This window comes from Xiphophorus hellerii, chromosome 24 (assembly GCF_003331165.1).
Source record: "Xiphophorus hellerii strain 12219 chromosome 24, Xiphophorus_hellerii-4.1, whole genome shotgun sequence".
Lineage (NCBI taxonomy): Eukaryota > Metazoa > Chordata > Actinopteri > Cyprinodontiformes > Poeciliidae > Xiphophorus > Xiphophorus hellerii.
Genome location: NC_045695.1, coordinates 6,823,398 through 6,841,590, shown reverse-complemented (window position 1 = coordinate 6,841,590; position 18,193 = coordinate 6,823,398). Strand labels below are relative to the sequence as shown.

Here is an 18,193-nt window from a genome sequence, read left to right as displayed (position 1 = left end):
CCTAAATAAGTAAATATAGAGATGAACGAGTGAAAAACCTAAAAAGTTGAAGGTCGACGCGATGCAATAGATACACCGGTGCCTCCTCTCTTAGCTCCACATTCAGTCTCTCCAAATTACCCAGCTTTCTTTGCAAGGCCGCCAGGCAGCCGTTAATTAGCCAATCTCACGCTCCGTTAGCCGGCCGGGGAGACAGAACGAGGTAGAGGAAGAATAGATTGCGAGTTGGAGAGAAGGTTGGGGTAAGTTGGAGGAAAGGAGAGGGACCAAGTGAGAGCATTAAAGGGAATGAGGGTGAAAGAGAGTGAAAAGAGGAGGCGGGGGGGGAGCGGGAATTGAAGAGAGGCTGAAGAACAGTGCGCAGTTTCCTAACGGGGAGACATGAGAAACGAGGGGAGAGGAGTGGGTCTGAAGTGGTGAGGGAAGAGAGGGTTGAAGTGGTGAGAACGGATGGCGGAAAATGATTCTCACTCCATTAGCGGATCCCACTGAACCAAGAACAGCTGGGGATCAAAAACAGGACCTGAATTAATTCAGGAACTGTCGGTTCACGTTACACTTTGTAGCTTTAATATTTGCTCACACTCTGCCGTGAAGTTCCACCGGTACGCTTTAATTGGGGAAAGAGCGTGCTGATGGGCTGTTAATAAAAGTTTTGTCAACAAATCTTTATTAAGATAGTTTAAATGAGAGGAAAGAAACTTTGGAAACATTCTTGAAAAGATGGTGAAGATTCTCGCAGTTAATTAGACGCATTTGCAACATAATAATCATAAAAAAGCATTTTATTCTAAGCTATTGTTGGATGATTCAAACCAACTTTTACTGTTAAATAGTTGAGAATAAAAATACTTTCTAGAAACTTTGGTGCAAATTTAACACGTCATCAAGCAAGCTTTGATTTAGACACTTTTTAAAATTAAATTAGCTTTTATTTATTTTTACTTTTGTTTACGTATTACTTGTTTTATGACACTTAAAAAAATTCATGACATTTTTAAAAATACGTTGTTTTTTTTATGTATGTGTTGTAGTAACTAATGCTTGAACGTATAGCTTGCTGGAAAATATTACAAAATACCTGTATAAATTTAAATTTGCGTTTTAGCTGTGAAGATGCAGTTTAATCCAGTTGGGTTAGCATCAGTCTGCTTAAACTGTAGTCATTTTCAAAAACTTTAGTGCTAAACCATCTATATTTATAACTGACTAAATAAAAGAAGCATTTTAATGTCGATCAACAGCTCAAATTTCCATTTTTATGTCCAGGACTTCTCAACTCTCATGCAGTTTGGACTAATTTAATCTAGTTTTAAGGCCACAAGTGAGAAAGAGATTGAAATTAAAAAGTTGACCATTTTTGCCTTTCATTTTATGGAAAGTGGTCAGATTAATGGAGTTTACGCCACGTTCGTTTTGCCTCAGAAGTCAAACATGAGGATTACAAAGTAAGCTAACATAAGTAATTGATTGAGTTAGAAAAATAGTTTTGTTGCTCAATGCTATTGATGATTATATAATATAGTTGGAACACATATTTTTGTAAAAAAAACAAAACAAATCCTCATTGTCTTGGATTAAATTAGCCTAAACATTATCTGTTTTAGAATTGTATGTAAAGTAAGATTGCAATTTGCAATTTGGAAAGTCAGTGATGTCATGGCTTTGTTCGGCTTTTATTGGTTAATTCAAAGCACTTGAAAAAATCAACTCAAAACTCATTAGTCACAATGAAATAAGTCCTGCTCCAGCATAAGCTGAAAGGCCGCTCTGTTAAGAAGAGCACGTTACTCCAATAGTAATTTAGGATTCAAAAATTATTTGGTCGTCACGGCTTCTTTGAACATCTCTTGTTTGTTTTCGTATAAGCAAAAGACGGCAAACGTCAAATGGCTCTGCATACGTTTTCAGAGAAGAAAAACAAAAACACACACAAAAAACAAAAAGTCGGCACACATCTGCCAGCAACCGACCTTAAAGAGGAACGCAGATGAAGGGTATAAAAGCTGCAAACCGAGAGCGAGAAGAGACGAGTGGTGACAATGAAGCGCAAATTGAAAACGCAGAGCCGTTAGCGGAGGGGGCGGAGAGGGGGGGGACGGCAAAGCACCACAATCATTTTCACTCCATTAGCCGTTTGAGTTAAACAGAAGTGGGAGACGACGACAACGCGGCTCGTTCATTTAAAAGGCCGGTTTGGGCAGCGGCAGGAAAGGGAAGACTGTAGTTTTTAAACGAAGCGTTCAAAGCAGAAAGGTGACCCGTTGTGGCAGCGGACAGGAGTATTAAAGCTCACCTGTTTATGGAGAATCGCTATGGAAATACGTGAGGATGTTCCATCACCTCAAAGAGAGGATTCTTACAAAACGCAACGCATTTTGTCGTGTCGTAGCGTTCGTTATTTCAAAATGCCAAATGTAAAACTTTGAGTCGGCGATTTACTGGCCTTTTGAGTTCGAAACAAAGTGTTCATGTCTGTTAGGGTCGAAGTTCATGATTCAAAAGTGAAGAGGGAAAGTGGACAAAAATGGAGGTCAAAGGCCAAAACCACTGAAAACCTTTTAAAAACCAGCTTGAACTTTTCACACAGCTTGTTATCTCTATACATGTTTGACACTTAAATCCATAAAATGATTTGAAACGTCTTAAAATTTGGTAGGGGGCAATCAGCTGTTCACGGATCTGTATTTAAGTTATTCATTTTCTTTCATATTAACTAAATAACATATTTAAAGTGTTTGTGGACATGATATCTTTTCCTTTATTACTCGTTTCTGTCCTGAATAATGGAATAATGGAAACCCTTGCCCCGCTAATGAGACCATTTGAAGAGAAAACGATTCGAAAGTCACATTTTTCAAACGCTCGTCAGCATTTCGTGGGGGGGGGAATCTGAAAAAACGTAGGTCTTTGCCTTCGTGAGCGAAGCGTTTTGTTGAAAGGGCTGGCGGATGCAAAATATCCCAAAATATGAAGCGAAGCCTGCCTTCGTTTGCTGGTGCTTCTCATTAAGCATGCTGCGAGTAACGAGGGAAACTCACTTTCCCAGAGGCTTTGTTTCTCTGAAGCTAAATGGTGTTTTTATAGTGTTTAGTATTCTACTCTTCCAGCACTGTCCTGCTTTATGGAGCGGAGAACACACACACACGCACACACACACACACACACACACCCCTACTCGTGTGTTCATTAGAAGCAGTAGTCGTAATTGACATTCTTTTGTGCTGGTGTGTCAGGCAGTTTTCAACTCCTCGGACCCTCCTCGAGGGATTAATCCAAAGAAATCCAATCAGACCGTCTTCATTTACACCGACGGCCATTTTAGTTTTATTAGCCAGGTTTTTCTATTAGAGACTCACTGTGGAGAGCACTCCCCCCCCCCCCCCCCCCCCTCCGACCCTCCCTTCCCTTTTCTTCCTGCTTAATGAAGCTGCTGCACCAGTTAAACTTGGGCTGGAACAACTGGGGCCGTTTCAACAAATCCAAAACCTACGCTCAAAGCCCTCGGAGGTTACACAAGCGGCGCGAGAAAGCCAGCGGTCCGGAGCCGCGTCTCGGTTTGTTTTCTGGCAAATCTCGACATGAGGGGAAGATCACAGCTCGTGGACCAAATCTCTCACCCTTTTTCTTTTTCTTTTTTTTTTTTTTATCTATGTTGCACCGAGTTGCGCACATGAAAGGTGACGGAGGCAGTTTTGTGAAGACTGAGAAATGAGAGCTTCAGGGAGATGTTCAAACACTGTTTGACGATCCGGCACGCGTTCCTGTTTTTTCTGCGCATGCTACCGCCTTTTATGTTGACATGTAACATGTCAGACTGCGGAGCAGCTATTACTCGATACGGCTGGATTCCTGTTGCAAAACTCCCAAGTACACGGCTGCTAAAGCTTAAACGTTTGTGCAAATGCACACGGCAATAATTTCAGGCTTCTTGCTGCATTTTGCTCCGAGATGTTGCGTTCGCTGTTGATTTATTGCTGCGTATTAAAACCAAATAATCTCCCCCCCGTCCCCTTCTCACTGTAAGCTCTTCTCAATCCCCCTCCCCTCACTCTCGGCTCGCTTCGCCGGTAAGAACAAAGAAAGTTACGGGCGGACTCGGCGAGAAGGCAGCGGCTTTCTAATAATAGCCCCAACGTCGGTGTCGTCACCGACACGAGCAACTGGAGTTCACACGTCAGTCCTGAGGAATTATGCAAAATGTGTCTTTGATCGTTGGGGGCTAAAGTGGGAAACTAACCTTGTTAGTATAAGGAAAACACTTCCTGCTCTTAGCTGAGCAGCTAAATGATGTAATTAGGAGAAAGTGTGGCCATTATTTCCCATAGAAACCACCAGAGGTGATATAACGCTGAAAACTGACTGGCAAAAGTTTGTGGGACCTAAATGGGCAGCAAAAGGTCTTGTTAAAGTTAAAGTTTTCTTCTTTTTTTTTTTTAAATTAGATTAAAAGTTTACTTATAGTGGTCATGGTGGATCAAATTATGTAATTTGGTGTTAAGGATTGATTTGAACCTTAAAAACCAGAATATAACTTTTCCTTTGGCAGAACTCTTAAAGGTTCGTCAACCATTAAACTCTCTGGCCACCTTGGTAGGTAAACCTGTACGGTTTCTTGTTAAAACATGAAAATAAGTCAATTGCATGTCAGCGACTGTGTATTTCAGCATCTAGGCATGATGAAGTCCAAACCTGGGGGTTAAAATGTAGAAGAAAAAAAAGATATTTAAGTGATTTTGAATGTGGATTTTGTTGCCAGATGGGCTGGTCTGAAGATTTCAGAAACCGTTGATGTGCTGTAATTTTCTCACACACATATCTCTTTGGTTTACATCAAAAAAGAGTTGGTTAGTAGCACTTTTGTAGACAAAAAATCTTCGTTTTACGTCTGTGGAGAATAAGGAGACTGATTCAAGGTCAGAGGAAGGAAAGGGTAGTTTAATTAGCCCTCGTTTCAACCAAAGTCTGTAGAAGGAAGTCCCTGACCCAACAACATGACGAACACACCCGTTTCTTTTCTTTAGACCTTTTTTCAAAGAACTAAAGTTGTTCTGAAGGAAAATGGGCCCCAACCTGGGAAGGTCTCGCCTAACAAAGTGGATGTTGAGTGTATCTTTTCAAAACATTATGTGACAGACAAAAGTGAATTTTGGTCTAGGTTACGAGGTTTTTATATCGCCTTCAATTGGGCCAAGAATTGACATCTTCTCTTATTTCAACCCAAACTAGAATTTCCAGACAGATTTATTTATTTTTTACCATAAAATATGACCACCAGTTGGATTCATACCTAAAACATATATTTTAGTCGATGATTGTTAGAACAAAAGATGAAGTTTGGATAAAGCGCTGTCGTCTCCATTGTTCTTCACCGCGTTTCATAAAGTAGGTCGCTACATTTTTATATAACTGTCCTCTTCAAGTGTAGCTTTGAGGAACTTGATGGTGTGAGAGCCCTTCATTTGCTCTGGTCAGCGAGTCTGGAGGGTTGTATGTGTGTGTGTGTGTGTGTGTTGGTCAGTTGACCTCCTTCACCTTCCCTCTTAGTGTCGCTTCCTGTTTTCTCCTCTTTGATTGGACGGAGCGCTCGGCTACTGGCCTCTGAGGAGGAAAACTCTGCCCCCTCCCCGCGCTGTCCCAACGCATCTCCATCACCACTTTCATCACTGTAACCAGCAAATTAGTGCGGCGTTAACAACTTCTGCTAAGTTTTTGTTGGATTCCTCATGCAGGAGCTGTAATATGACATTTCGGTTTGATGTTTGTTTAAGGAAAATATTATAGCGTCTCCTTTTGGCTCAGTTGGACAGAAAGTTTAGACTTTAACTCTAACTACAACCAAAGGCTTTTTTTTTTAAATATGAATTTTTCCGTTCACCCACCTGTCCATCCTTTGGTAATTGGTCCAAACGTCAGAATTTCTGTTTATGAGCCCAGCTTTCATCCATTCTTAAAAATGATGGTGACATTTTGTTTTTATCTGGAATTTATAGTTTGGAAAAATTGTGGAATTTGGGTTGTGAAAATGTCTGATTTTTATTTATTTTATTTTTATTTTTTTCTGGCTCCCGTCACATTTTCTTCCCAACTCCTTATAGTAGAACTCCGTTTAAATTTAATAAAGACAAAATCTCCCCAATTTTCCTGCAAATTCCCAGTATTCCAAGTCATTTCCATTGAATCTTAAAACAGAACCTGAAATTTTTTTTTTTTTTTTGACGTTTTTCCTGACTTTTTAATAAAAAAAAGGTTTGGGTTTTTCGCCATCAGAAGGTTGCCTCGTGACCCACCCGTCGTCCTGTGGGTTGATTTGATCCGCCTTCGGTTCGGATCGGGCCTCCTGCTGTGATCCATCTGCCGTGCCCTCATGCATCCTCCTTCCTCCGATCTGACCGAGTTTGCATCGAGTACCCACTTCCTTTTTTCCCCATTTCCACTCGCTTCCTATCAGACTGAAGATGCTAATCCCGTGTGACCTTTCCTATCCGTAGGTCGTCACCCAGACGATCGGCAGATTATGGAACATTTTCTGTCTGAGTAGATTAGCTCCTAATGGTATTTGTTTGAACTTTTTACAACTTTAAATTTGCTTTTCTGAATGGCACTATATATATATATATATATATATATATATTTTAAATGCTGTAGTTCCATTTCTAGGTATTGAAGGAACTTTTTTTTTCCCGTCCTCCTGGATAAAGTGCGGTCTTGCTGGGAGACCCTTTGCTCCCAGGGTCTGCTGCCAGACGCGGAGACAAATCGGCGGTTATTGCAGCTGCTGCTACTCCTGATTTTTAATGATGTCGCTCTTGAATATTAAAACCATTATGGAAGCGAGAGGGCGAGGAGAGAGGAGGGAAAAAAAAAAATTGCGATGTGATTTATTATTCTGCTCTGGGTGAGTCCCCTGCTCTCCTCCGTCTCTCTCTTCATTACATTCTGTCCGTCCGTTCTTCCGTCGTTCTTCCTCCCCCTCGTTTCTTCATCTCTGTCGTCTTTCGTAATTGTTTTTCATTATCGGTTTTTTGGTCTGTTTTTCTTGGATTGTTGTTGGCAAATGTTTCTTTTTATTATTTTTCTCTCTCTCTCTCTCTGTCTCTCTCTCTCTCGGTTTTGCCTATTTGTCACCCCAATGACAGAGGATGACTCAGGCTCCGTGGGGTTTTTATTCTGTATGTGTGTGTGTAGGAGGCGCTGTGCTAATAGTCCCTCTCTCCCTGACAGACTAATGAGTAGTTTGGGCTCCCGTCTATCTCGCGCTCTCCGTTTCCCTTCCTACCTCTGGCTCTTGGAAATGATGAGCTCACTCGCACCCGCTTTCCAAAGACTGCACCTAATATGACGAATTCTTTCAAACTCGTGTCTCTTTTTTTTTATTTTATTATTCTCTCTCTCTCTCTCTCTCTGTTGTCATGGCTGTCACTGTCTTTGTGAAGCTCATCCATCTCTGTCTTCTGTGTAGTGAAAGGAACAGCTGGTTAACGTGGTCATTTGAGTGAAAATGCAGCAACTCAGAGCTGCTTACAGGAGACAGAGAGAGGAGTAGAAGACCTTTCTGCAAATGTTTAAGTCACATGGGGTTGTTTATAATGCTGGGAAATTAAGAAGAACAAATAAAATTGTTAAAATAGCTCATTTGAAGGACTGTTCTACCTTTAATTTGACATAAATGCTGTACAACTAGACTGAAAAAACACATTTGATTGAGCTACATGTGTCCAGTCTTGCAAAACGTCTTTAACTTATCTGAAGAAGTTTTACATTCCCAAAAATATACTTAAATTTATATTAAAAAATACAAATATTTAAGTATTTGTAATTTTTTTTTGTAGAGAATATCTAATATATTATAAAAATGGAGCTTAGGAAACTAAAATACAAAGGCACAATGCTACTTGACGTGCTATTGGACGACATTTGCACAGCAGCCAATCCAGGCGCGCCAACCATTTTCCTTGGTGCTGATTGGCTGAACACTAAATAACTGAAATAACGAAGACTGTACATGTTAGTTTTTGTGGTTGCACCGAAATGGTTTCCGATGTAGTTATTGTAGCATATTAAAGTATATTTAGTGACTAAATTTTGAGTTTTTAGAAGTATTTGTGGGTGGCTTTCATCTCCAAACCCCGCAAATATCGTAGATCTTCTGTCACCTTTCCTGTCAATTTGTAAAAAATAATAATAATTTTAGAATTCAACTTCAACATTCAGTCTGTTTTATGGCTGGAGATGTTGTCAACCTGTCGCTGGTTTGGAGCAGCTTAACACCAAGCCCAAAGGAAAAACAGAAACTGAATATCGGAGCGGCTCTTCTCGTCGCTAACTGCTTTTATTTTCTGCGTTTCCTCCGCAGAGGAGCTGGCGTACGAGGTCAGGTGGTTTTTCACCCGGCTGCGCGGCGAGCAGACCACGAGTCCGGTGGTCAGCATGGACCGCTTCAGCGTCGTGACCAAGTCCAACCGCAACTCGTCCAGCGACGTCTCCATAGAGCGCAAGGACGCCAACACCTACGCGCTCAACATTTTCAGAACTCAGGACAGGTGAGAGTCGATCCTTCCCCTCTTTTATTTGGCTCTAATATTTTCCGCTTCGTCGTGATTATCATGCCTTGAGTCTCCTCTGTGGTGTTTAACGGAGTTTTCTGTGCTTTCCAGTGACAGCGGTGAGTACCACTGCATGGTGACTCCGTGGTACAAGTCGGCCTCATCAGGACTATGGACTCAGTATAAAGATTATACCTCTGGCAAAGTCTTCCTCTCTGTCAAATTTGCAGGTGAAGAAATGTTTAAAAAAATCACCCAGACTTACAAAATAAGCTGTGTAACATAAAATCTCCTCCAGAACCTGGATTATTCTGTCATAACCAATTGTTCTCTCTCTTTTCCTGCAGTATGGGACTCCTTAAAGCTACCTCTCCTATACGGTGCATCAGCCTCTCTGGGTAATATTGCAACTAAATATCGAAAGTGATTCATTGATATTTAGTTTTTTTTTTGTCTTTCACATCAGTTAAATCCAAAAGTGCTGCACACCTTCTGTAAATAACACAATTAAGATTTATGACAATATTTTAGTTTCTAAATAATATTTCCAGCAGTTCTAACTCAAACATGTTACAAGCGTTCCTTCGTTTGGTTTTAAGAGTCGAGAAAACGAGCAAAAAGGGAATTTAAAGAGGCAGCAAAAGTATTTTTGTTTGAAGCTGATTCCTTTTGAAAAATGTTAAAACTTCAAAAACAATCATTTTTATGCAGCAAAATGCATATCCTAGCTACACATGGTATACACATTTCTAGCACAAATGCTAACAACGTGTATATATATCATTTTTTTCTTATTTTATCTTTATCACTCCCTTATTTTATTTTATCGCCACGTTTTCAAGCTCATCATCCAAATTCACTTCACCCATATCTTCCCAGACTTTTTAATACTTTACTTAATGTTTTTTCAACTTCGTCGATGCCAACCCAATTCAGATCCGATCGGCTGATTCTGCAGTGTAAATAAACTGTCCTAATGATTCAGTGTTAGCTGGCCAACGCTGAAAAATGCAACAGGGCTGCCGCTGATGCTCACGTCTTAAACCGACTCATCTTCACTCTAATGTCGCACTTGCCATAAGCTCTAGTTTTAGCTTTTATTTTGTCTCCAGGTGTGGGCGTCTTCTCTCTGCTCCTGGGTCTGATTTGCGCCCGGTGCTGCTGCCGCAACACGGCGCACACTCCCCGCTCGCGCAGCAAGCTGATGGACCTCGAGATGGACTGACAAACACTTTCCCCTGCGCCCGCGCACTGCAGCACCCACAAGAAGCACCACGCGCAAAACAGACACACTCCCGTCGACGACTTCTGGGATACGCACCTGTTTGCCGCCGACGGGCGCTGGGAGTGAGTCCGTCGTTTCGGGAGCCTGACCGACCGATCACAGTGCTTATATTTTTGAAATAAAATGAAATCTAATAAAGGTGCTTTTTGGGGGGGGACTTCTCGGCTCTGCAGTGGAGGCGCAGGGGATTTTCACGCTCGCTCGATGGAGAAATAGCCTTTCAGACTTCTGCTTCGTTTTTGAATACGTTTTTGTTTTCCCAATAGGATTTCTATCCGTTTTGAGAAACTCTGAGAAAGCCGGAGCTTCTGAGATGTCACTGCCCGCTGGGACTAGAGGACCTCTACACAGATCTGCTGCCTGTCTAACCACTAGGAATAACAAAAAAAAAAGAAGCGCTCAGGCTGGATTACTTTCTTTTTCACTGCTTTTTTTTTTTTTTCAGATGCCAAGGCTAATTGCAAAAAGAAAAGTACAACCTTTTCTTTTTATTTATTTTTTTTTAAATAGCGGATGAACAGCGAAAAAGTCCGAAGCTGGATTAATCGAACCTGGATTTGTCCGATTTTTTTTTTTTTTCTTCATCTTGAAGCCTGAGCCTTCCTTCTGCCATAGAGGAGTTTGTGGAGTAAACATGAAAATAAAAAATGTGCTTCATGTTTCCAAATGAGAGGCGTTGCACTACCATCCCAGAGTGATCCTATTTTAACAAAAAAGGAAAATAACTAACTTTATTGTCAGGACTTTCTTCTTTTTTCTTTTTTTTTCCTTCGTCATCTTTTGAAAATTGAGAGATTTTAAAGTGACATTAAAGAGACATTTTTAAGCTTTACAAAAAGATATGCAGTCGGTGTGTTTGTGTGTGAGATATACTGTACACAGTGCCAATATTTGTGGAGTGTGCTTAGTTCAGATTACCGGACCGACACTTGAACAGTCGCTACTGGCGGCAGCGGAAAACACTCCTCTTTTATAAGTATTCAGAAATGTATCCAGATGTTATTTTTGCCTGAGTCTTGTGTGTGTTTTGTACAGTGTGTGAGTGCTGTGCGACAAAGGGTTGCATGTACTGTTCAGTAACAGTATGATGTTTGTCATGAGCAACATAAATCTTTCTCCTTCCCCCACTAAAAGCCTGCTGCTTTCGAATTTTAAAAACTGGCTGCTGAAAATGCTAGCCAGCGTGAGCACATGATGCTAATTCATTATGATACAAGAAACTCAGTTGTTATTTGCATTAATCATAGTTCATAATTTTGCGTGTCCATGAGTCTCACATGTTTTAATTTTTTTTTTAATGTGCTTAGCTTGGATTTGTTTAGCATAAAGACGAAAAGCAGGAAGACGGCTAAATTTGCTTGCTAACATAAATCATATGGACAACCTATTTTTGTTAAGTGACTATAAAACAGCTTTTGGCCACTATATGAACCCCAATTTTTATAATTTTTGTAACATATATGAAACTGTGAAAGTTTTGCTTTCCAAAACTATAACTTTTTACCTCAACTAGTAGTTAGCCTAATGAAATTATGCTAGGTTCTATCCCACATCGAGCTGGATTTTATGCAACTTTTAAGATGGTCTATGGTTCAACTCAAACTAGGCTTTATCGCTGTTTAAGCTAGGCTTCATCTTACTTCAAGCTGTTGCCTGTGGGTCTGTCAAAATTCAGGGGCTACATATGAAGGTTGATTATGTCACAACAATATCCAAATTCAGAGGCCTCTCCAAATGGGCCCCACAAAAAAGCCTTTTTTTCTGCAGAGTTGAAGGACAGTTACCACTTCATGCTGTGTATCAGGATGGGTTGTTTCCCACTTCAAGCTAGGCTATAACCTGCTTCAAGCTAGGCTATAACTTGCTTCAAGGTAGGCTATAACTTGCTTAAAGCTAGGATATAACCTGCTTCAAGCTAGGCTATAACCTGCTTCAAGCTAGGCTATAACCTGCTTCAAGCTAGGCTATAACCTGCTTCAAGCTAGGCTATAACCTGCTTCAAGCTAGGCTATAACCTGCTTCAAGCTAGGAGGTGTATGGCTATGTTATATCCTGTCCAAAATATACTGTTATATACAAAATATACATCTGTCCAAAATCGCATACATATATTCAGTTTTGTTAAATTCTTCACTGATGGTTGTTAGCTGAAATGCTAACCAGAAAACATTTGGAAAATGTAACCTCTAATATTTCCTTAAATTATTTCATATGTTTAGCTTCTTCTCATGGTTTGCTCTATACCAAGCTAGCCGTGTCATTGATATTTATGTTGCAGATTTTCTTTCAGATAAAAATTTTAAAAGTAGAATCATAAAATTTGGCATAATTTCAAAATCTTATTCTTGTAGTATAAAACCTAAGAAATGTCTGTATTAAATTGATCATTTTTGACGTGGACTTGGTGTAAGTTTGTGCTGAACATCCATAAACCCTAACAATAATTCGTAAGGAAAGCAAATTATGCTTAATTATGGCTAAATATCTAATGTAATAACTTAAGACTAATTAGGATGTGTTTACTTGGAGAAACAACCAAATATAACATATTGCTGTTAATTTTACAAGTCTGTCGAAATACAAATTGGCACTGGAAGTAAAACGTGTAAAGAAATTGACTTAATGACAGAATTAGGCAGCAAATTTCAACTTTTAATAAACTAATAAGTAGAGAAGTTAGCTTAGTCTTGGGGGGGGGGGGGGGTGAAAACACACCCAAAATGTCTTAGTAATATTTAGTAAATTTGTGAAAGGATTTTTTTTTTTGTATTTTCCAAATTTACATAAAATGATTAAACGTATAGAATAAATTCATTACCTTGAACTGTTCAGTGCAAATTTTACTTGAATAACTGCAAGGTTTCTGTGAGGTCTGGAAGCCTTTTTACTTTCTGTTTTCTCGAGAAAATTGGAAGCATAAACTTTAAAGGCTAGTTGAGTTGGCGTGGAGGGGTTCTTTTCTCTGAATGTTTCTTTTTGTGCTTAATTTTATGATGAGGGGCAAAAATGTATTCGCAAGTTGGTTGAATCAGTTTATGCAACAAAATCTGATGAGTCTATTTTCTGTTTTTGTTTGTTTTTTTTCATTAGCAGTTGAATGAACTTGTGGGGATTGGCACATCATGTTGAGTGGTGTGTGTGAACACACTCTCACAGCTCCAGCAACAACATAAAGTGACAGAGTTTCAGTCCAGGCCCACCAGGAGGCAACCAGCCTCTTCCTGAACTAAGAGGAAACTGTTCATGTATAAAAAGATGTTTTTAAAGTGAATTTTAATCAAATATTTAAGAGCAATAATCAGGTTACAGCTCAGAGAACGATGCACTCTCAGTCAGAGCTATAACACTCCAAGATGAGGAGATGATTACTTTATTTACCTGTTGTCTGTTAGATTAAGAACTTTTTCTGTTCTTCTGAGACGGCAAGACAAGACGTTTTACTCCGACCACAACTCTGTAGGAATATTCTGTCAAACATTGTCGTTTGTAGGGCCGAATTTGACCCGGATCCAAAACCCAGGAGCAGAACGTTGATTTTTGGAAAACCAAACGGAGCCTGGATAATCAGTTCCTAACACGTCCTCCGCTTGGGAATGAGAGTTGGGAGGAATGCTGGACACAGTTGGTGTTTTGGCCTGATTGATGGTGACTTTTCTTTCCAGGAAGGTGTGTGTTCTTCTTTCTGCTGTCTGGGGTTTTCAGGATCAGTTTTGCGATCCTCAGCAAGCGGCTGTATAAAAATAATACTAATAATAATAATAATGCTTCGTGCCAAATGTTCCCAACTTAACACCACGGGAAGTAGCATTGATGCACACCGCCGAACTTGTCCCAGGAAGGCTTCCATATTGTCTTTTTTTTTTTTTTGGGTTTGTTTTTATAGCAGTTAATATAATAAATCATGATGATTTTTTTTAAAAATAAATAGATTTGTGATATGTACTCTTCTTGATGCTTTTTCTTGTCTCTGTTTTTTAAAATGTACAGTTAACATCAAATGTTTACATGGACGTCATAAAAAAAACATTTTTTCCTTTTGGTGGCATTAAATCAGACTAAACTCCCTGATTCAGGTCAGTTTTATTACAATTTTGCAGGACTGGATGTCTTCTGTCTTGCCACCTGTTGTCATAATCCCTAAATTGTCTTTAAAAAATGTTTTAAGAAGCATAAGCGTTACTGATTTAATACATAGATTTAACATTATAGATGTTTTGGCAGCATTCCTTATCCACTTTGTTTTTGGATTCGTCAGCGTCTTGTCTTCAACATCACAAGGACTTGTCGTTTTAACAGATCTGTACAGTTCGTATCCACTGCAGCTGCTCCGACACTGTCGGCTGACTGCACTGGGTTCGTTTAAAAAAAAGAGGGCAAATGTTTACACATTCCTTTGCTGTGCTGGCACCGGATGAAAGTTTACTCAGAAGTTGTTTCTGGGTCTCCATGGGAGTCGTTTTCGAGCCAGATTGAGTAACTGGGTTTGCTTTGGTTGTCTTGCAGAGATCCACTCCCGTTTGCCTCTTCCTTTCTAACCCAGCAGGTTCTTTTCTCTCTCTATAAAAGTGTGGTCATGTTAGCGCTGTTGCTTAAATGTTGGGCTTTCTTTGGAGAAACCAGACTGTTCTACATGACTCAGATGAAAAGTTGAATCTGAAAACGTGATGTAAATCGGTGCCACCAGGGCCGGCACAAGCCTTTTAGCGGCCCCAATCAGATTTTTATTTCGGGGGCGGGGGGCCCCCATACCAACAGATGAACACCAAGCGTCGGAATGAAGACGCTTCTTCATTCCGATACTACTCTTAAGTGTGTAACACACCTACTACCATTAGCGTCATTTGTAATTAACTTGCATCGTACCGCTGTTATGATTGCTATTCATTTTTGTAGCAAACCAAAAAATATGATTTGGATTTTGAAATTCAGAGTGCTATTTAAGTGTGCCATATAATTTGTAACCATCTCAAAGTAACGGCTGATAAATGCTGAATTTAACAAGTTTAATATTTTCTATTTCTCCATTGTATTTGCAGCAACTATAAAAAAATAATATAGAAATTGTTTTCTCACATGCAATGGCACTTAGTTTGTATTAAAGGATGCTTTTTTTTAAATAAATTAATATATTTATAGTAAATATTTATTTACATATATATGGAGAGATTTTTTTTCAGAATTTTTACTCTTGGGAGCCCCCTGGTGGTATGGAGGTCCTAAGCAGCTGCTTAACATGCATATATTTCAGTCGGCAATTGGTATTACTAAAAAAAAACAAAAAAAAAAAAAAAACATGTAGAATACACACTTTCACTATGCTCTTTGGGTTCTGAGCATCAGCTGGAAGGACCGGTGTTACTCAAATTTTCAGAGCAGAGTGGACCGGAACCAGCATGTGCAATGTTTTCTACCTGTTCTTTCAGAGCGAGCGCCCTGAGTGATTGGACTACGCCACTGTTTTGAACCCGCACGCCTCTTTTTTTTTTATCAGTTAATCTCTGCAGCTTCTCCCCTCCCCTCTTGATTTAAATGCAGATGAGCTTCCTGACTTTTAATTTTTGCACCTCTTTAACAATCTCTCCATCCACCTCTTTTTTTTTTTTTTTTTCCACCCACACCCTCTCATCTTCAGCCCATGTTGAGCTAACGGGGATGAAAAGATCCACTTTTGATTGGCTGCTGGCTTTTCCTAACATGCACTTGTTCTCTCTCAGGGTCCGTTTGACCCACTTTCCTGTCCCTGCATGTGCGTGTTCATGGGCCATTTGTTAATGCGGCCTTGTCACAACCGAACGCGTTATCTGCTTTAATTGAATCCGAGACGAGGCGCGATTAGAATATAAGCAACCGTCACGGAAGAGAGATCTCCGTTTTTCGCCGCCGATTTGGAGGTGTTTCCACCACCACCACCTCCCGCCCGTCACTTCTGCTTCATCTGGAGGGATGCTCCACATGCAAAACAGGGAGGGGGGGGGAAAATAAATCAGAAGGGGAAAATTTAAAAATTTAGCAGCACATGGAAGCGAGTAAGCAGCCCGTTCTCCCCAGAGCCCACCACAGGCGACGCGTCTTCTGGTTTTCATTGTAATCGGCGCTGATGTCAACAGCATCTCCGGCTCCACACTGCAACACACACACACACACACACCCACACACACACCGCTGCCTGTAAAACCTCTAAACACGCTGTTAGCATCTCAGATGGGGGAAATGAATAACTAACTGGAGTCGGGGTGTTTGTGCCAAACGTCTGGAAAATCCACGTCGAAACCGAAACGCTCAATTTCTTCACCTTTCCGTCGTCTGAAGCCGTCGGTGTGACATCTGCTGAAACATGTTTTTGTTGGTTTCATTTCTGACTTTTTTTTTTTGGAACACTTTCGAGCTACTGCTAATAATTTATGGATTATTTTAACCTTTTTTTTTTTTTTTTTTTTTGCTCCATAGACACTCAGTGTCTCTACTTATTCATTGACGGGTTTGTTGCCGCTGTTAAGGTTGTGCTTTTATAAAACGTCGCCCTGTTTTTAGCCGCCTCTCTTTACAAAACCGAACTGTTGATGGACTGGTTGCCGCCAGCAGCAATGTGTCCTTTTTGTCTTTTGATAGAAACGATTCCTGGCCCAGTTGTCTCTTTATTTATTTATTTTTATTTATTTTTTTTGCTATTTCTACCATCAACTTTGTAGAAAATATAGAAAGTACACATGGCCCAACTTTCTGTAATTGGCTGTAATAATTCTTTTTATATATATCCCCATAATATGGAAAATAATGTGATTTTAAACACTTACAGGACAAAAAGAATCTCGTTTTACTTAAGAGAGCTTAACAAAAGTGAGTTTCAAACTGAGGTTTTCGTGTATTTTTAGACTCCCCCTCTATTAAATGTGTTTGAAAAAAGAAACTTTATGTACATGAGACGGCGTTTGAGTGTGTGAAAAATCTGTGTGTCTGACTTTCCTCGGCCAATTCCCAGAGCAACTAATCGCCAACAATCACATCCCGGCGCGCTCCACAAAGATCTGCAGGTCAAAGGTCGCTGCGTGAACACTCGTCGGTGACTTAAGCAGGAAATGAAAGCCAGATAGGAAACTCTAATGCACTTCCTGACCTTCTTGAGTTTCAAGCTAACGCAGAAATTGTGTTTTAGGAGAAGCCAGAATGGAAAGTGATGCTCTTAAAGACAAATACATGCATAAAAAGTTATTTATTATAAGACAATGTGAACAATTATGTGAAGATTGAATGAAGTTTCTCTGCTTCATTCAACGTAGTAATGTTAGTTTTAGAGATTTTAAATATTTCTATAGATGTAGATCTAGAGGACAAATTCTGTATATTCTGAAGCTAAATGTTTGCTCTTTATTTTGGGGTACCGGAGTATATGGGGTACCGGCAGTGGATGCAATTTATTTTTTTGAAAGAAGCTAAACAGGAAAAACAGTTAAAGCTTTGCTCCCACTTTGCAACTTTTCACTGTTTTTTTTTTTCTTGAGCTTTGTGGCTGTGATGAGACAAATATTTAAATGAATAAGCTTGTAGATAAACTTGAGTAAGACACTGCGTTTGTCAAACGAGGAAGGTTCCTCGACTAAAATCTATTCTTAGTGTTATCGGAATGCTAGTAAAAGTAAGTCTATTTTAAGTAACGTGAGTAAAAGTAAAGAAATTTTGAGATTAATCTCGTAATTTTTCTAAAAAGAACCAACCTCCAAAAGTCAAAAAATTGCTAGGAAAAACAAACTTTTTTAATGTTGTTTTATTTGAGATCTCAAAATTTCTATCCAGCTATTCAGACTCTGAAACGTCGACGTTTTGGGTTTTTTTTCTAGAACATTTCTGAGAACAATCTCACAAGTCTTTCCCTGCAAATTTGCGACTTTTCAAGCTCAGAAATATCCACGTTTTCTCTCTCTCTCTTAAAAATTGCTGAGATAAATCTCAAAATTTCTCTGTTTTTCGGTGGAAATGTTCTCCTCCCTTGTTCCCCCATATCTACAATGGCTCCAACAAGCCGTTTTAGTCTCCTGCCTGGATGATCTGCTTTAAACTCAAGCAGCGAAATTGCCTGCGTGTCGTCAGACGTGTGAATTATTGAGAGCAATAAACGTTCCCTCCTCTTGGGGTTGCACGCGTCGGGGCCTCTGCCGTCGATGTTTGTGAGTCTAAAGTGTCGTGGAGGAACCGGAAGGAAGGAGGGAGGCGTAGAAAATGTCTCTTTTTTTTTGTTTTAATTGTGGAAGCGGCTGCAGCCTCTTATTGGACAGGGAGAGCTGAGAGAGTGTTAGCTGACCCCTCAGAGTAAATGTTAATACGTGTGTGTGTGTGTGTGTTTTTGTGTGTGTGTGTGTGTGTGTGT

General features: G+C 39.9%; 1 protein-coding gene across 1 annotated transcript in view; it reads left to right on the top strand.

Annotated features, from left to right (window-relative positions):
- ptgfrnb (prostaglandin F2 receptor inhibitor b) overlaps positions 1-13,721 on the top strand; it is a 54,883-nt gene extending 41,162 nt beyond the window's left edge. The window contains exons 12-15 of the mRNA XM_032555969.1: positions 8,357-8,543; positions 8,658-8,776; positions 8,894-8,944; positions 9,659-13,721. Of these exons, the coding sequence (XP_032411860.1) occupies positions 8,357-8,543; positions 8,658-8,776; positions 8,894-8,944; positions 9,659-9,771 (470 nt within the window). The 3' untranslated portion in view covers positions 9,772-13,721. The remainder of the gene's footprint in view (positions 1-8,356; positions 8,544-8,657; positions 8,777-8,893; positions 8,945-9,658) is intronic.
- The last annotated feature ends 4,472 nt before the right edge of the window (positions 13,722-18,193 follow it).